At 33.9% G+C, this 21,422-nt stretch overlaps 1 protein-coding gene across 3 annotated transcripts in view; it reads left to right on the forward strand.

The window, feature by feature from the left end:
- LOC126884417 (uncharacterized) overlaps positions 1-21,422 on the forward strand; it is a 592,334-nt gene that overhangs the window by 459,624 nt on the left and 111,288 nt on the right. For all 3 annotated transcript variants that reach the window (XM_050650324.1, XM_050650330.1, XM_050650336.1), the window contains exon 6: positions 11,707-11,938. In XM_050650324.1, the coding sequence (XP_050506281.1) occupies positions 11,707-11,938 (232 nt within the window). The remainder of the gene's footprint in view (positions 1-11,706; positions 11,939-21,422) is intronic.

Genomic DNA, 21,422 nt, shown 5'->3' on the forward strand with positions numbered 1-21,422 from the left:
AAAGCATCATATCCGTAGAATCATGGGTGATATTAAGCTCACGTTTGAAGAATTTACCACAGTTCTCACTAAAATGGGAGCTGTGCTCAATTCTCGACCATTTTGCTCCCTCTCAAATGATCCCTCTGATCTAACCTATCTTACCTCTGGACATTTCTTGATTGGACAATCTCTGACGTCATTTCCTGAAAGGGATGTGATCCACATTCCCGAAAATAGATCAAGTTTATGGCAACATCTCCCTAAACTCCAACAAATGTTTTGGAAAAAATGGTCAATCGACTACTTGAACGGACACCAAAATCGCCCTAAATGGTTTTTTCCTCATAAAAACCTAGAGCCCAACGATCTCGTCTTGTTGATTGAAGACAACACTCCTCCTCTTTACTGGTATCTAGCAAGAGTTATTGATGCCTTTCCCGGAAAGGAAGGCCGAGTAAGAGTTGCATCTGTCAAAACTAAAGGATTGGAGTCTTCAAGCGCTCTATTACTAAATTATGTCCTCTACCAAATGACTGTTTAAATTAAGTTAAGTTTAGTGTTTTCGCTTAGTAATGTTATAAGTTGATTTATGTTAGGACATTTCTCTGCTTTCGGACATACGCGTTTGGTCCAACAATATTCACCTATGTCCAATTAGGCAAAAGGTAATCATTAAACCCTTTTCGCCACGGTGGGGTGAGATTCAGTAAAAACTCACACCAAATGGTGAGTGCGTCAAGGGTGCATTTTGTCCAACCTAATATTTAATTGATGAAAGGGTTGCCAATGCGAGTCCATTATACAATTGGATATAGTAATTGTATAGGGTTATAATCATGGGGCAACCGGTTTCGAGTCTTACAATATATGACTCATTATCAGGCCCAGTACAAAAATCTTCTCAATACAAACTACAAGCTAAAATCACAAAACGAGAGACATGTAGGTACATATACATATATAAAACATAAAAAACAACTTTGTCTTGGTTTTAATCACATACAATAAAGCCAACAACTGTATAGTGTTGAACTCAATAGTCTATAGAATGTAAAAATGAGACATTTTGTCATTGGGAGCGACCAATCTGATGAGAATTGCTTGGTATATAATTAAATATACAGTGCTAGTCAAAAGTCCGTACCCCCCTCGTATCTTTTGAACGGTTATACCTATAGTAGTGAAATTTGGAGGGAGGAAATAAACGTACGTAAGCTTCTTACCTAGTCATGACAGGTGACGTAATAACGACAGATGACTTTACAGCGCCACTGTGACCGACAATTTTAAATGGGACCTTATGACAAGTGATACATCGTTTGAAAGGTATTGAAATTACCTATTCAGACATACTAATTTTGTTTGAGTTTAGGCTAATTTTGATGAATAAATGAAATAATATAAAATTGTAGTTTCGCATTTAATTAATAAAAATTCTAAATTCCACCTATGATTACTTGTCAAAAAGGTTGATGTTGTCGTAAAAACTACTAGAGAATTGAAAAACGTCAACTTTTTTGACAAAAAAACCATAGGCGGACATTTGAATTTTTATTAAAATTAAATGCGAAACTACAATATTATATTTATTTCATTTATTCACCAAAATCAAAATCAACTTAAACCCAAAATTAGTATGACTGAATAGGTATTTTCAATAACTTTCAAATGAGGTATCACTTGCCATAAGGTCCCATTTAAAATTATCGGTCACAGTGGCTCTGTAACGTCATCTGTCACTATTACGTCACCTGTCATGACTAGTTAAGAAGCTTACGTCCGTTTATTTCCTCCCTCCAAATTTCACTATTATAGGTATAACCGTTCAAAAGATAAGAGTGGGGGTACGGACTTTTGACTAGCACTGTATACTACCATCAATCCTTAACTAGTTAAGGGTTGATGGAGTCCTGACAAGATGGTATGCGATCAAACGACATAATATAAAGTTATTAGTAATCGGTATGTACTTACATAACAGCCACTGAAACTGTTCTACAGCTAACGATGTACCTGGAAGTCACCAGCCCCATAAGAAAAGTTGACCAGTCAAACAGCCCTTAGTCTCTTAAATTGATTATTATGTTCAATTAAATTGTTTGTTATGTTCAAATTGAACATAACAAACAATTTAAGAGACTAAGGGCTGTTTGACTGGTCAACTTTTCTTATGGGGCTGGTGACTTCCAGGTACATCTTTAGCTGTAGAACAGTTTCAGTGGCTGTTATGTAAGTACATACCGATTACTAATAACTTTATATTATGTCGTTTGATCGCATACCATCTTGTCAGGACCCCATCAACCCTTAACTAGTTAAGGATTGATGGTAGTATATATTAAATTATATACCAAGCGATTCTCATCAGAATGGTCGCTCCCAATGACAAAATGTCTCATTTTTACATGCTATAGACTATTGAGTTCAATACTATAGAGTTGTTTGGCTTTATTGTATGTGATTAAAACCAAGACAAAGTTGTTTTTTATGTTTTATATATGTATATGTACATGTCTCGTTTTGTGATTTTAGCTTGTAGGTAGTTTGTATTGTGAAGTATTTTTGTACTGGGCCTGATGATGAGTCATATATTGTAAGACTCGAAACCGGTTGCCCCATGATTATATAACAACTAATAAAAATACAAACTTAAGATTGCGAGTATTGACTCAATTACTATATCCACTAGTATTTAATGTATATCATCATCATCATCATCATCATCATCATCATCATCATCATCATCATCATCATCATCAATCAGCCCTTTGCATCCAATTCTGGATATAGGCCTCCCCTATTTCCGTCCACTGTCTTCTGTCCTGGGCGCTTTGAATCCAATTTGTGGTCATTCTTATTTTATATCGTCCTTCCATCGCGGGGGTGGCCTTCCTCTACTTATTTTAATCGGCTCTTAGTCTCCACTCGAGCAACCTCTTTGTCCATCGCCCATCTGTCAGACGGGCCGCATGACCGGCCCAGTTTCATTTAAGTTTAGCCGCCTAATATACAACATCTGTTACTCCTGTCTCAATCGTAGTTCTTCGTTTGTTATATGGTCCCGCAATGACACACCAATCATCGACCTTTCCATCTTACATTGAGCAATTCTTACCTTCTTGGCAGATGCGGTTGCTAATGTTAGAGTTTCAGCACCATAGCTTACAACCGGCAAAACGCATTGGTCAAAGACATTCCGTTTCAAGCAGATTGGAAGATCACTTTTTAATACGTCTCTGAGTTTACCGTATGTGGCCCAGGAGAGGATATTTCTTCGTTTCAATTCGCACGTTTGATTGCCTCTCGTGATTCGTATTTCATGACCAAGATATTTGTACTTTTCGGCAAACTCCCTTTTGCAGTTATTAATGACAATGTTTCACTGGGAACCAGGTTTGTCATTCGCTTCAATCAAGCATTTTAAAGGCGATTTCCAGAACGGTAATAAACAGCTTAGGTGACATAGTATCGCCCTGCCGTACGCCTCTGCCAATTCGTATGGGATTGGTATTCTCGTGCAGCTTCACCACCATTGTCTCGTTTTTATATAATATGTTGTATATTAGCTTAGTATATCGACAATCGATACGGCAAACATGTAAACCACTCAAGACTGCGTCCAGCTCAACGGTATCAAAGGCCTTATGGAAGTCCACAAAGGCAAGGACAAGTGGCCTATTGTATTCAATCGATTTTTTAATTCCCGTCTTAATACTTTAAAGATACTCATTTGTTCCGAATCCACTACGAAAACCACCCTGTTCTATTGGTTGGTAAAAGTCCAATTTGTTTTCCAGTCATAGGGCCGGTTGTTCGAACGCTAATCAAAAATGATCAATATCAAATATTTAATTACTGTCGCAACTGTCAATATCAGCTTTAATTTAGTTGCTAAAAACATAATTATTGATTACAATTATGTAATCAATTAGGTAATTAGTTAGAAATTAGTTAATAATGTTAATAATTGTTATGTTAATTTATTAACTAATCTCATAATTATAATCAATTATGTTTTTAGCAACCCAACCAAAGTTGACATTGACAGTTGGTGACAGTAATTAAATATTTGATAGTGATCATTGTTGATTAGCGTTCAAACAACCGGCCCTATGTATACTAAATTTACAATTAAGATGCAGTAGAGATAAACATACCAAGACACTATAAATGCTACTAGGAGCACTTCCGAATCATAATTTACAATGTATAAACTTTGGAAATCATGATTTGGGATTTACAATGTATATACATTTTAAATTATGATTCGGGAGTGCTCCTAGTAGCATTTAACGTGTCTTGGTTTGTTTATTTCTACTGTATTTTGATTGTGAATTTAGTATAGTGGTGATTCTTCTTGTGAAAAGTTTGTTGAGTAAACTAATTGGTCGGTAGTTTTCCAAATCAGCTGTATCCCGTTTTTTTGTGGATTAGTATCACTAAGGTGTTATACCATTTGCCTGTTGTAGTAGTGTTAAAAAGACAGATATTAAACAGATCTCTTATTTTCTTAAGTAAATTGTTACCACCAATCTTAATTGCATCGGCAACCACACAGTCTTCACCAGAAGACTTATTTTTTTTTTGTTTTCTTCAAGACTATATTTATTTCATCCAGAGTGATATTCGGTAGTAGTTCAGATCCTTGATTTATGATACTCTTTTTAATTTTTATCTGGTTCAGCATCCGAGTCTAAATTCAATTCTTTTTGGCTTTTTTGCAGTAGATGGTAGAAGTCTTCAAGTAGTTTTAGGATATATTCTCTATTTGTTGTATTACTTCCCTGTTTGTCTTTAACCCTCGTTATTTGTTTTTTTCCGCTTTCGAGTTTTTTACGTAGAACCTTTATTATTATTTATTTTCCTTATTTTATCCTTTGACCTTATTTTCTATTGTTTTTTAATTTGGTTTTGATCGTATGTTCTAGCATCGCGTCTTATGGCATTTAAGATTTGCTTGTTGATTTCGTTAAGTTCATCAACTGTGGTAAATTCTGCGCTTCTCATGATTCTTCTTTGGTTTATTTTTTCACATAGTAGCGTCGCTCAGTTTTGTTTCTTTTTGAGTTTTTTAGCAATATGCGGTTTGGCTCTCTAGCAAGGTCGTAGTGATGGTCTTATTTAAATTATTAATGTTTTCTTGTGGTTCAGCATTATTTAGCTTCTCAGTAACGCATTACTGGAAACCAGTTAAATTCGATGGGCTTGTCCATGATGTATTGCTGGCAGTCCTTCTAATTAGTTTATGCCGTTCCTTGTTGACATTTATCACAACCTTAGTTCGTACCATTCTAGGGTCACTACCGGTAGTCAGCTTGTTAAGCACTGTTACGTCTTTGATTAAATATTTCTTGTTGGTGATTATGAAATCAATTTCGTTTTTCGTTTGACCATCTGGACTTCTCCATGTTCATCTCCTATTGAGTTTTTTATGGAAGAAACTGTTCATCTGGTATAAGTTGTTTTGCAGCAGAAAGCTCAGAAGAGTTTCTCCGCGACTATTTCTGCCCTCCGTTCCAAAATTTTTTATTAATTGAGTTAATTTAATGTATATGCCGAATATACAGGGTGTCCCGAAAAGAATGGTCATAAATTATACAACACATTCTGGGGTCAAAAATAGTTCGGTTGAACCTAACTTACCTTAGTACAAATGTGCTCACAAAAAAAGTTACAGCTCTTTGAAGTTACAAAATGAAAATCAATTTTTTTCAATATATCGAAAACTCTCAGAGATTTTTTATTGAAAACGGACATGTATCATTCTTATGGCAGGACCACCTTAAAACAAAATTATAGTGAAATTTTTCCACCCCATAAAAAAATTTTGGGGAATTATGGGGAAAAATTATTTTATTTCTTTAAACCCCCCCAAACTTTTGTGTACGTTCCAATTAATTCATTATTGTGGCACCATTAGTTGAACACAACGTTTTTAAAATTTTTTTGTCATCTAGTATTTTTTCGATAAGCCAGTTTTTATCGAGATGCGGCTTCTTTTTTACTATATTTACATAAAAAATTTATGGGGGTTTTGTTCCTTTAAACCCCCCAAATGTTTGTGTACGTTCCAATTAAACTATTATTGTGGTACCATTAGTTACAAACAGTGTTTTTAAAACTTTTTTGCCTCTTAGTCTTTTTTGACAAGTCAACTTTTATCGAGATGTGGCTTCTTTTTCAAAATATACCAAAAAATTTAAGTTATAAATAAATTTTCAGATTATTAACAGGTGTCTATAATCATACTTAACCATATACAAATATGTGGTGGATTCGACAAATATTCAAAATATCTCGATAAACACTGCCTTATCAAAAAAGTACTAAGAGGCAAAAAAGTTTTAAAAATATTGTGTTTAAATAATGGTGCCACAATAATAATTTAATTGGAACGTACATAAAAGTTTTGGGGTTTAAGGGAACAAAATCCCTATAAAATTTTTATGGGGTGCACAAATTTCACTATAATTTTTTTTTAAGATGTTGCTGCGATAAAAATTCCTCATGTCCATTAACAATAAAAAACCTCTAGAAGTTTTCGATATGTATACACCGTTCTTAGGCGTCAACGCCCTTCGGTAGGGATCTATGGAGGAGTATCACCATGCCGCAAGCCCTTATCCCTTGCCGTACCGCTCCTCCATAGGCCGATCCGACCCCAGTTTATCCAGACCAAGTCGTAGACTCTATTGAGAGTTTTATACTACGGCGTTGGCCTTTTATAAATTTCGTGACCTAGCTGAGGCTCGAACCAGCGACCGCAAATCGCAAATCCACTAAACTTGTCGATAGACTGAGCCCCAGCCAACTGGACCGTCAAGACCGACTTGACCGAGTTTTCGATATATAAAGAAAAATCGATTTTCATTTTGTAACTTCAAAGGGCTGTAACTCTTTTTGTGTGCACTATTGTATATAGGTAAGTGAGGTTCAATCAACCTATTTTTGACCCCAGAATCTGTGGTATAATTTATGACCAATCTTTTCGGGACACCCTGTATAATCCGATCTCTTGAAGATTGCCGTTAAGGTGACAGAGTCAATGGAATCATGATTAACAATGTACGATATGCCGATGATACCGTAGCAGAAGTGGAAACAGAAGATCAACTAAAAATATTGATGAACATATTATCAGAAGAAAGTCACAGGCTGGGCTTGGACATTTTTCTTATTTTGGTTCTTATTCGTTTCGAATATTGGCGATCATTCTGTCTATAAATATTTTATTGCAATATAACTGTTTCCTCAGGTTCTTTAACCATAGACATTAAATTTTCCAAATCCAAAATTATGGTATTGCACAAAAAACCCCATGAACAAATCTAGGGCCGGCGGACTAAAGCGCATAAGTCAAAAAAACCGATTTTTCTTTTTGTATATGTACATGTCCATATATTTTTTCTCCACCGACTGACTCAAGCACATAAGTCATACACGTTTATTTCATATTGCTTTTAAGTAGCGTACTTATTCAACCTTTGAATTCCTATAAATTTTAGGACGTTATAAAGAACCTAAGTTGACTTATGTGAAAAAGTACAACTGATATAATTCAGTTTTTCTGATTTATAAGCATGACTTAAGTTGTTCAGTACATCAAGTACTTGACGTTATCGCCTTACTTGTTTAAGAATATCCAGATATTTAACTTTAGGTACCTACTTAAAGCATGGCTTAGAGAGAAGCGATATTCAATGAATATTGGCTAATGGGTACACACAAAAAAAGGTCTGCTTATATGTCATGATTAATAGAGATTGAAGAAAAAGCTATTTAAAAACAACGCGCATAGATCCTGAAAAAAGGAAATTTCATGTTTACTAAAAACCTTTGACGAAAGCATGATTTTATAAAAACCGTGGCAATGAAGAAACGATCTTCAGTAGGTGGTACAAAAATTAATAACATGTACTATACCTATGAAATAAAATATCCGATGACAAAGGGAAGGAAATAGCAAAACATATTTTTTCTTTTTCGTCGTATGAAAGTCACTACACCAAAAAGAGTACATCAAAGAAATATTTGCCCTCCCACCTAACAATTACCAAAATATATCAACTATTTGTCTATTATACCTGTTCAATAAAAATCTACAGCCAGGAATTTAACAAACTAGGGTTGTGTTTCAAAAAAACCCGCGATGATACATGCTACACTTGTAATACGTTTAAAATACAAATTTAACTTTTTTTAAGATGAGCAAACCAAAACTGAAATAACTTTGTAACATCGTAAAAAACGATACACAGATGTATCAAAATGGTAGTAACGTACAAGTGTATACATGTAATTTACAACAGTGTATACCGACTCCATCATTGACTTCTTATGTAGCTTTTTATAAGCTTCATTTGTGCACGTTTAATTTGACCATACATGATAATAAGACCGGAAGATCTGTATAATATGTGTGGTATGAATCTACTCCTGCTCGATGAGCGAATCAGATTGCATCTTTTCTCTTTAAACATATTTAAACAAACCTACCTAATAATACAAGATATTTTACTCTGATACCTGTGGAGGTCAGAATAGAAACTGTCACGTGAGTTCTATGGTTACGTGGGCTGTACATAAGTTACAGTTAAAGAGAATGGACCATTAATTTACGTTTCCCGAACATAGCCATTTAGAAGTTGAACAGTTCATGGGATAATAGAAAAGAAGAAACAGAAAACAGAAATCCAAATATATCATCCTCAAATCTGGAGACAACTTATTAGACCAGCAGTAATAAATTTCAAGTTGTGGAAATACTTACTTTTTGGAATTTTGACTTTGGTATTAAGAAATAAAGATATAGATGGAAAGCAGTTTAAATGGTTGGACAAAAGATGGCTCCGCTATGATACGGAATTTGGAATGGTTTCCTACAAAGACACCCTACAAAATGAAATCAGAATTTCACAAGCTCCATTTGAGATTGAGGGCATCCTTTATCGGTCGCCCCCAAAATCTTAACTGTCATCAACACGCCTAACTTCATGCGCAACTTTGATACATCATTAATTAAATTCCTATAATATTCTAAATATTTATTTTTCTTAATACTATGTATCCGAGTTGCTCTGAATATGATAGGGTCGTATCCAACTTGGTGCCTTTGTTTTTTGGATATATCAAAGTTGCGCGTGAAGTTAGGCGTGTTGATGACAGTTGATCTTTTCGGCTCCACCCATCCTTTATACCTAGTAACACCCCATTTATATCGCCATTGCTTTTACCTATATCAAAAGAAAAAAGATGACTTAGTTTCTCTACTAACACTAATACCAAATTAATGTTTTCAATAAATTTTATATACATAGATTTGCCTAGTAAGGAAAATGTAGCTAATATGGATTGATAAAAGAAATTTTTGTGTTGTAACAAACTAAAACACCTAGTTGTGCTGTTAGACATATGCTTGTGTTCTTTTTAAGATAAGTTAGGAAAAACAATTTTCCATACCTACTTTTTTTATAGAGTCATACTTAGCTACTACTAAGTATGTTATAAACACTCTCATAAAATGCAATAAATGTTTTTAAGAAATATTGGTTTTCTTCGATTTCTGAAAATCTATAGTTTTTGACTTATGTGCTTTAGTCTGACGACCCTACAAATTACACCTAACATATAAATAAATGGTATCGCACTTTAGAGTTCCCAAAGCTTCATAATGCCTGGACAGAGAGCTAAATAGTCAACTAGGCCACTCAAAAGGAATTATAAAACATTCACTTTCCAGCATTGCGAAAGGCAGAACTCAGAAAATTGTGGCTGAATTTGTATCTAATATCTCCCGGTCTAATACGAAGAGATTTTTAGAGTATACGTTTTAAAAGTGGAATGAATATAAAAGATCAATTGAGGACCCTAGAAATAAAGGGGTATAAGTGACATTTTTGTAAATATTGAGATAACTGCACCACCAAACTGGAAATATTTCATTCTATTTGGAGGTAAAGAGATCCAAGCGATAAGTTTAACAGGTGCTGCTTTCTAGCAGCAAGTTACTTAACCTCCAAGCCAACTATGAGTAGGGCTTCGAAGAGAAGAGATACAAGTGCGCTTATACACCTGTTCCACTGAGGTTGTTAACATTTTGGATGGGTAGTTGTATAGTTCCTCTAAAGCAATATTACTTTGTTGTTAAAGTAATACTTTATTGTACACTGCAGTGTTTTACCTTATTATAAACTAGAGTGCTGTTAAGAAGAGTTCGAACAAAATTTCTGAAAGGGCAACGGAAATGATAAAAGAACATATTAATAAGATCTTTAGGTACACAAGCCACTACACTAGAAATAAGACTCCAAATAGAAGGCATCTTCCTCAGAAGTATAATTTGAAGTACAAACTTTATTGTGATTTCTGTAAGGAGGAAAAACAGGAAAAACATGTAAATGAAAGCTTTTTAGAAATATTTTTATTACTTAGTTCAACCTTAGTTTCAAAAGACCAAGTATACAGACACACGTGACAAATTTCAGATAGAAATAAGTCACGGTTCGGCAGAAGAAAAATATGTAGCTCAGAGAGAAAAAGACTTATGTGTCAACTTCTAAAGCATATTATTTAAGGCAACTAGAGACGTATACCTTAGGGGTCCATAACCTACAGACAGGAATGACCCATTTCTTTATGTGACACGAAGGTCAGGTGTCACGCGGATATCAGGAAATATCTTGTCTCCTAAATTATATCAGAAGCCTTCTCCCATTTGTGAAACAGATAACTACATTTAACGACAATTGTGGAGATCAAAACAAGAGTCATCTGACAGTCAAATTTTGGCTCTACATTGTCAGAGACACTCATATTCAAACAGTAGATCATCGCTTTTTTATAACTTGCCATTCTTATAATGAGTGTGACCAAGACTTCGGTTTAATAGAGTTAAAAAAGAAAAGACAAAAAAGGACCTGTATGTACCTCAACATGGGATGAGTTGGTAACATCTAACAAGTAGAAACCCACTTGATCTGACAAAAACTCTCTCCTTCTGCCAGATCTCTTGCCAGTACCAATTGGCAGAAGGCCTCTTAGTAAACAAGCTGAGTTTTTAAATATTCAACAGTTACTCAACTATGTAGTTCAATTTACTATAAGTTTTTCACAAATCTGCGATATGATGGTCAACAAGCTGGAGAACTAGCAAACTCAGAAGAAGCAGAATTAGAAAATGATGATTTGCATCATCATTACGATACTGATGTCGATGAATCAGAAGTCAATTATGTATTAGTGTTATGGTGAACAATAAATTTGTACAAAAACTTTATAATCTTTTAACATTTCTTACCTTTATGTTGCATTTCTTAGAAGTAAAGGGGTACAAGTGCTACTTAGCAACCTAAAAATGGCTCCAAAATGAGTAGAGCTAATAAAATAATTATGATTTTTTGTTAAAACTAATAATAATAATGCCCATAGTTACTAAACCGGTGAATAAAAACTAGCATTAAGAAATCATGGCAGTTACAGTGAAGGCTGCACTTTGAACGGCGTTTACTCAAAATTTACTTTTTGTCGCTTATACCCCTTTACTCAATGGGTATGATAATTAAAAAAATATGGAAAGATTTTGTTTTATTGGTTTATTTTATAATTTCTGTAGTAGATTTCCTAGCAAATATTTAAAAATGCCAAAATTCGGTCTATAAAATATGCCACAAATTCACCATCTCCCTACATACGAGTAATATAATCAAATATCTCGTTTTTCCTCAGACTCTCAGACCCTCCTCACCAGAACGTCGACGACGAGGACTTACTCTATGAGGAAGTCCTCATGAAGGACGACGCCGGCTCCTCGTCGGACGGGAAGGTAGCTGGTGCAGTGAAGTTGTCGCTGAGCGGTAGTCATCTAGGAAATAACAGAATACAGTCCAAGAAGAAGCCGGATGAAGCAGTAGATTCGAGCGAGGAGACAGAACCTGATCTAACGGGAATGTCGGATAAGGTATGATGTTTATATATGTATATACTCGGACAGTGGTGGTACTTGTGGGGTTCAGTTTGGTTAACTATGTTTCAAGTCAATATAAATCATTTTTTATAGATTTTAAACTGAAAGGCATGTAACTTTTTTATTAGTCTATAAAAATATGTAAACATTTAAGAAATTTCTTCTTCTTTTCTTAAATCCTTTTACCACCTACGGTTTCGAATTTTTTGTTGTGTTAATGTCTATTTTCGTTTTCCATGCTTTTTTATTTCTCGATATCATTATCATCTATGTGTAGTTCATCATTCTTTACTTTACCTGCTTTGATAATTTCATTTAATCATTAATTACGCATTTTTTATGGGAAATAAGCCACAATTTTACTAAAAAATGAATTCATTAACGTTTCGAAGCCTAAATCGGGTTTCGTTGTCAAAATACAAAATACTATATAAATAATAAAATAGTATTTTGTATTTTGACAACGAAACCCGATTTGGGCTTCGAAACGTTAATAAATTCATTTTTTAGTAAAATTGTGGCTTATTTCCCATAAAAAATACGTAATTATAAAAATGCCACAAGGAAATAGCTTCAGAACAACATTCATTTAATCAACTTCCGTTTGATCATCCCCTATTTAGTTTCTTTAATTTGGTTATAATATTGTCTTTGGTCATATTTATTCTCCCATTCTCTATACGCCCCCAAACAATTCCAATTGTTTTCTGGATATTTTACTTATTATGGGTTGTTGCTCAAGTTGGTTTTTTATTTGATTATTTCTGATTGTATCTTTGTCTGGTGAAACCTGGTGAGACATGACAAACTAATAGATATTTTAAGGTCATGTAACATCGACGATAAAGACTTAAGAATCATTTCAAACCTCTACCAAAAACAAAAGGCTAAAATCAGAATAAAAAGCGAAACATCTAGAAAAATCAATGTCGAGAAGGGAGTTAAACAGGGATGCACCCTGTCACCTTTGCTGTTCAACGTTTACTCTGAGAAGATATTTAAGATAGCTTTGGAAGGCACCTCTGATGGTATAATTATAAACGGGCAATGTATAAATAACCTGCGATACGTTGATGACACTGTCATTCTGGCAGATAATGCTGAAGCACTTCAACGCCTAATGGACCGAGTAACGACAGCCTGTAGAGAATTTGGAATGAAATTAAACACAAAGAAAACCAAAACGATGGTCATCATCAAGCACCAAAACTAAAGGGTGAAGGTCAATGTCGACGGAATAGATATGGAAAGAGTAACAAGAATAAAGTACCTTGGAAGTAACCTTGATGAAACTTGGGACCACTCACTAGAAATCAGAACACGTCCGGAAAAGGCACGCACAGTGTTTTATAAAATGCAAAAAGTTCTATTAGACCAGGGCGCATCTGTAAAAATATTAGTACATTTGGACGTTGAGAGGTGACTCAAATTTTTTTGCAGATATTGCTTGAAAATAAATCAAATAATAATATTTGAGTTATCCTCCCTCTCAAAAAGGTCCGGAACATTGTTTAAATAATCAAAATGTCAAAAAATTAAGGAAAAATTCGATTTTTTTCTTGGTTTTTTGATTATAACTTTAAAAGTATTCATTTCCGAGAAAAGTTGTACTGACATAAAAGTTGCGTAATTAAATTTCCTACAACATGGAATTGGTTAAAAATTTAAAAAATAGTCACCCTTGTTGCAAAATAGCAATAATTGTGAAAAAAACATACAAAAACAAGTATTCGCATTTTACGTTTTTCAACCATTTATGGCTACACTTAGGACCTTCATATTTCACCCTGAAAAACTTTATGATACAGTAAAATAATGCTGTAAATTTCATTAAGATCGGTTCAATAGATTTTGCAAAATAAATTTTGCAATCCAGCTTTCGTAAAAAAAATTAATTTTTTCAAAATGTTACAGGACTGAAAATAAAGCAGATAGCAAGTTGAAAATTTTTTTGCGTATAGAATTGTACTGTACCTTTCATTTGCAATTTTGATTAACATCACGGCGTCAGGAATTTTTTAAATAAACATTAATTATTGGTGCTACGCGCAGGACAGCGGATAGTTTGCTCTGATTGGGCATTCCAATGACCTTTGATAATGGGCGCGTTCACCAGATGCAAACGTTGGCAATCAGTTTGCGCTTTATGCTTCTGAACGACTTGCTAACGTCAAACATGTTTGGAAAACGATCGCCATTTTTGCAAACATAAAATATTTAAGTTGAACTTTGCAAACGTGTTGAATATTGAAAAAATATGGCGGGAATTTAAATTGTATATATTGTAGAATATATTGATAAGGGTTTTATATATAAAATAAAGGCTACTGAAGACATTCTGCTACGTTATTATCTATTAAATAAATTTTCTTTTTGCTTTAATAAAAAAAATAAATAAATTCAAAAACGTATTTATTGAGAAAATTTATTTTAGGTTACGTTCAAACCAAGCAAGCAAAATGTCAAATTTTAACTTAAACAACCAACCGTTCAGCTCGCTGTCAACAAGTTTAGAATCAAAGCGCAAACATTTGTGAACGTGTTTGCATCTGGTGAACGCAGTCAATGATTGATAGATTTTAATTTTTATTACATTTCGATATAAATAAATAAATTTGTTTATTGCAAAATAAAAGCACATACTCTATCCTTTGAAATAACACTTTTATTAGCAAAAACTTTCTTTGTTCATATATTTTAACTTAAATAATAAAAGTTTATTATTTTTAAATATATCCAATTGTTTAAACAATATTTCACAAACAATAATAAAATTAGTTTGATTTTTGTGGAATTAAAATATTAAGATACAACAAAATATAGAGTAAGAAAATAATATATTAGATAAAGATTGGAAGAAATTTTGGTGGAAATTAACTTGTGTGAATCGAACACCGCTGTCCTGCGCGTAGCACCAAAAATTATTGTTTATTTAAAAAATTTTCTGAGGCCGTGGTAATTAATCGATTTTAATTTTGAAAATTACAAATAAAAGGTACAGTACACTTCTATAAGCAAAAAAAAATTCAACTTGCTATCTGCTTTATTTTCAGTCCTGTAACATTTTGAAAAAATGAATTTTTTTTGCGAAAGCTGGATTTCAAAATTTATTTTGCAAAATCTATGTATGTTTTTTTCGCAATTATTGCTATTTTGCAACTAGGGTGACTATTTTTTAAATTTTTAGCCAATTCTATATTGTAGGAAATTTAATTACGCAATTTTTATGTCAGTAAAACTTTTCTCGGAAATGAATACTTTTAAAGTTATAATCAAAAAACGAAGAAAAAAATCGAATTTTTCCTTAAATTTTTGATATTTTGATTATTTAATCAATGTTCCGGACCTTTTTGAGAGGGAGGATAACCCAAATATTATTATTTGATTTATTTCCAAGCAATTTCTGCAAAAAAATTTGAGTCACCTCTCAACGTCCATCTCAAAACAGATGCGCCCTGGACTATATGCAACCGCCAACTAGATATCTCATTGAGAACTAGAATACTTAAGTGCTATATTTTCTCCACCTTGCTCTATGGTGTTGAAGCCTGGACAATGGCAGAAGCCACACAAAAAAGAATCCATACATTCGAACTCTGGTGCTACCGTAAAATGCTCAGAATATCCTACATGAGCCATACGACAAATTTGGAAGTGTTGCGGATGATGAACAAGGAAAGAGAGCTTCTGCTTATAATAAAAGAACGGAAAACACAATATTTTGGTCACATCGCAAGAAATGAAAAGTATGAACTGATACAATTTATAATCGAAGGCACAATAAATAGCAAAAGAGGGCCAGGAAGAACACCAGGGCTCTTGGCTTAAAAACCTACGATAATGGACGAATATGACCTCTATAGAACTACTCAGGGCGGCTCCAAATAGGATTAAATGGGCAAATGTAATGGCCAACGTCCTTAAGGATACGGCACCGTAAGAAGAAGAAGATATTTAGTAGCACTAGCCTTTATTTTACTTTCGGATTTCTTTTATATTGTTCGTCAGCTATAACTTTTCCCATGCGTCGCGATTCATTTTCAAACAAATTAAGTCAAAACATAAAGTAAAACGAACGCCGATGTGTGTAGTATATATACATATAGTATACAGTATACAAAATGTATATACATATCCACGTTCGTTTCACTTTATGTTTTGACTTAATTTGTTTGAAAATGAATCGTGACGCATGGGAAAAGTTGTTTCATGGCACTATTGGTCACATGTTAATGTGTTATGTATGTACTAAAGGAAAATTATCTGAACTTTTCCTGATGTATAAGTCTGCAGAAATATTTCCTTTTTTCACTTCTCTTTATATAAAAAAAAAACGTCTAATCCTTCTCCACTGATTTGTACTTTTTCTCCCATCATCATCATCAGCCGTTTCAAGTCCACTGATGAACATAAGCCTACCGTAAATAAATCCATTGCATCCGTTCTTGAGCACCCTAAATCCAGTTGTGCTGAATGGGCTTGATGTCGTTCGACCACCTTGTAGGAGGACGTACTCAATTACGACAAGTATCTTATCTACACTCCGTTTCAAACATTCGAATCAGTATGGTTGTATATTGCAAGCGGGTTTGCCATTCTGTAAATTATCCGAAATACATCTTCCTTTGGTATTCCACAGCAGTTCACAGCGATAATCCTCTACAAGTACCTGCTACTACTATCTTTCACGGCCGCTGCCGTGAAGAGTGGCAACGTTGTCAAGACAATTCTCATTTAGTTTACATGGGGCTATTAGTCCTGTCGCCAGGGGGGTACAACGGCCTCCTTTATTCAGATGGACTTACTCCAGTTTGTTTGATATATTTTGACCCGTAGAACACGATTTTTTTGGGTAACAGTTGATCCGGATGTCGATGAGATGGTCTTATAAACAAAGAACTTAGGGAATTACATAACAGCGATTTTTGGCAAAACAAAATATTTTTTTGTATTTTTTGGGTCGTTCTAAGCAAAAAATGTTCTTACAAGTTTTTTCGTAGGATGCACAGTTTTCGAGATAAACGCGGTTAAACTTTCAAAAAATCTAAAAATTGCAATTTTTGAACCCGAATAACTTTTGATAAAAAAATAAAACAGCAATTTTGCTTCCCTCATTTGAAAGTTCAAGTCAAATTATACCTCTTTTGATTATTTGCATTGCTAAAAATTAATTTTTTTATTGTCAAACAAAGCTATAAAAAAATAGTGTTTCCTGTACCCGATGCATGCTCTCTAAAGCATGGCTACGTAGAAATTCGTAGACTCGTTCGATTTTAAATGAGAAATGCATTGAAAACATCACTCAAGCACTATGTGTTTATAGCTTTGTTTAACAATAAAAAAATTAATTTTTAGCAATGCAAATAATCAAAACCGATGGAATTTGACTTTGACAACCGATGAATAAACTTTTGAATGCGGTAAGCAGAATTGCTATTTAATTTTTTAACCAAAAGTTATTCGGGTTCAAAAATTGCAATTTTTTGATTTTTTTTTAAGTTTAACCGCGATTATCTCGAAAACTATGCATTCTACGAAAAAACTTGTAGGAACATTTTTTGCTTAGAATGACCCAAACAATACAAAAAAAAATGTTTTGTTTTGCCAAAAATCGCTATGTGATTCCTCAAGTTCTTTGTTTATAACAGTTTAAACGACATCCGGATCAACTGTTACCCAAAAAATCGTATTCTACGAGTCAAAATACTAAAAAACTTATGTAAGTCCGTCTGAATAAAGGAGGAGGTTGTAGTTGTACCACCCCCCTCCTTGGCGACAGGACTATATCCATGTACACTACATCGCATATTTGAAATACAAATTTGTTTTTGCTCCAGTATTATCATATATTGATTTTACTACTCGTATTTGTTTTGATGCATCAAATATTTTTCATTGTATTATATCAAATTCATATTTTAAGTCTACGAACTCTACTACTAGTTACTCCCCTGTCTGCATTTTTCTTTTTATTTTGTTTTGATAGTAAAAATATATTATGTGTTGTCTGTCTTTGTTTCCTGAAGCGGCTTGTTCTTGTTACTTTATTATTTTAGTACATACTTAAGTTTCACTTGCGCTAGACGTATCGCTCTATATAGTTCTCACATTTTCCCACGTTTGGTACAGTTGAGTCCGCGAGTCTTTACCCGTGCGTCATTAATACCTAGCGAGATAAAACACATACTTTTTATCTAGCATCATTCTCTTTCAGGCATGAAACTAATGGTAAACCAGCTGCCGCCTGTTATTAAGTAAAAATACATGTTATTTTATGAACGATCTAGACTCAGTGCATTGAAAAGGGATAGGCACAAAGAAAGACGATTGGGGATGTTTTCACATATTTTAAGTACACTTTCTGACGTTTTGGTTTGTTCACTTTTGTCGCTGTCAGTTTGTTGAATTTTTTGCAGTTATTTTGTCGATTTTTGTATTTTAATTTTTTTTGTAGTATACAAACAGTTGCTTTCACAACTAATTTTACATTGGAGTTAGAAGTTTTATGACAAGTTTATGTTATTTGACGATAAATCTTGACAACGTACAAACAACCTCATTGTTGACAAAGTTAAGGAATGCTTGTGTTTCATGTTCCGCCAAAGTGAATAAAATAACAAGAAGAAAATATGTTATCGAATTTTTTTATAAATTGTTTATTTATTTATTAATCAATGGTAATAAAAGAATTTATTAAGCTACTTCAAACGCAGCTGTAATTATGCACCAAAATTTTAAAGCAAAACTGCAAACCAATTGATAACGTCAAATTTCATACTATAACCCGTGATCAGAATAATACCCACTTTCTGTTGCGTTTAGTAAATTTCCGACTTATTTCGTATGCTCTAAATAATGACGCACGGGTAAAGACTCGGGGACTCAACTGTACTTTTTTTGCTGCAATGGTTTATTACATATTATAATCCAGAACCAGTCAATTGTATTTCATTTATTTTTTTTTTAATTAATTTAAAAGTATTTTGCAATCTGTTGAGTGTCAACAATAAACAAAAGTAATGACATTGACTAAGGATAAGAAAGATTTTACCCACTGGTAAAATCAAAGTACAATTTTTATAAAGTTGTGTAGAAAATAATTACATTTTATAACTACTAACTAATTAGTTGTATAACTAACATTATGAATTAGAAAGTTATCAAAAAGAATACCTACAAGCAACCAGTGTAGCAATAGAAAGTAGCACTGGTACTCTGGTTCTATCAGCAGCATATTGCCCACCTAAACACAACAACAAAAAAGAACAATATACTAACTACATAGGAACACTCGGAAACAAATTTATAAGTGGAGGTGATTACAATGCCAAGAATACACATTGGGGATCTCGACTTACAAACACTAAGGGCAGAGAATTATTGACCACAATCACAGGTAACAATTTAAGCATCAAAGCAACAGGAGAGCCCACCTACTGGCCGTCCGATCCTGCGAAAATACCAGACGCTATCGACTTCTTCATCGTAAAAGGTATTAACCCAAACTACCTAAAAATTGAAAGCAGCTATGATCTTTCATCAGATCATTCTCCTATAATATTGACGTTACATGCAAAAGTAATAAGAAAATACCAAGAACCTCAATTATGCAACCTAAAGACCAACTGGGAGCTATTCCGACAAAAACTTGATGAGAACATTGAACTAAACGTTCCACTCAAGACACCACAGAACATTGATGAAGCCGTCGCAAATCTAACAAAAGGAATTCAAACAGCAGCCTGGCACGCAACTCCCAATGTTGCCGATAATAAATCCAAAGGTGATAATCCAATTATTGTAAAAGAAAAAATCATAGAAAAACGAAGACTTCGTAAAAAGTGGCAAAACAATAGAACTGAAATCAATAAAAGGAATTATAACAGAGCAGCATCTGAATTAAAAAGACTACTACACACAATAAGGAATCAGAACGTACAAGAGTACCTCGAAAAACTAACACCTACGGAAGCAACAGATTATTCTCTATGGCGTGCTACACGAAAAATGAAAAGACCAATACAACAAATACCTCCGCTTAGAGACTCTGCGGGAACATGGGCCAGAAGTAATAATGAAAAAGCAAAGGCCTTTGCTGAACACCTAAGCAACGTCTTTAAACCTTACAACATGGACCAAAACGACGAAGATAATAATGAAATGGATAATATAATCAAATGGATCTCCCAATAAAAAAATTTAAACCTAAAGAAATCCGAATGGTAATTATGGATGAAATTAATCCAAAAAAGGCTCCTGGATATGACCTCGTCACTGGAAAAATCCTGCAAAACGTAACTAAGAAAACAATCATGGCAATAACACATATATTTAATGCAATACTTACGTATGCACATTTTCCCAATCAGTGGAAAGTAGCAGAGATCATAATGTTACAAAAACCAGGAAAAGACCCCAAAGAACTGAACTCATATAGACCCATTAGTCTCTTACCAATATTATCTAAGCTATTTGAAAAAATGTTTCTACGTCGATTAGAACCAATAATAGAAGAAACAAGATTAATTCCAAAACACCATTTTGGTTTTCGTAGCAAACATGGAACAATAGAGCAAACACATCGTATAGTCAAACAAATCAGCAATGATCTAGAAAACAAGAGGTATTGTAGTGCAGCTTTTCTAGATATCAGCCAAGCATTCGACAAAGTGTGGCATACAGGACTCCTCCATAAGCTGAAGAAAAATCTTCCGTATCAATATTATTTAATTATAAAATCGTATCTGACAGATCGCTTTTCATTAGTAAAACAACAAGATGCTCGCTCAGAACTATTTAAAATAAAATCCGGCGTCCCACAAGGTAGTGTACTTGGTCCCTTACTATACCTGTTATTTACTGCTGACCTACCTACAACTAGATTGACAACAGTCGCAACATTCGCGGATGACACAGGTATTATTGCATCTCACACAGACCCCCAAAGAGCTTCGCATAACTTACAAGCCCACTTAAATAAAATAGAAAAATGGTTAAAAAAATGGAAACTAAGAGCTAATGAAACAAAATCGACCCACATGACATTTACCATGCGAAGAGAGAGCTGTCCACCAGTATACATAAACAACAAACAATTATTACAAGTAGATACAACCAAATACCTGGGCATACATCTAGATAAAAAACTAACATGGAGAAAACACATATTCACCAAAAGAAAGCAACTTGGACTCAAACTTCAACAAATGTACTGGATTCTGGGTAGACATTCAAGACTGTCAATTGAAAATAAATTAGTGGTATACAAAGCCATACTTAAACCCATATGGACCTATGGCATACAGCTATGGGGCTCAGCCAGTAACTCTAACTTGGAAATTATACAACGTTTTCAAAATAAGGCATTAAGAACCATAGTAAACGCTCCATGGTACGTCCCCAACGCAATAATAGAGAGAGACCTGAAAGTTCCCAGCATCAAAGAAGAAATCAGCAAATACAGTGAAAAGTATGAAGA

This window comes from Diabrotica virgifera, chromosome 1 (genome assembly GCF_917563875.1).
Source record: "Diabrotica virgifera virgifera chromosome 1, PGI_DIABVI_V3a".
Classification (NCBI taxonomy): Eukaryota; Metazoa; Arthropoda; class Insecta; order Coleoptera; family Chrysomelidae; genus Diabrotica; species Diabrotica virgifera.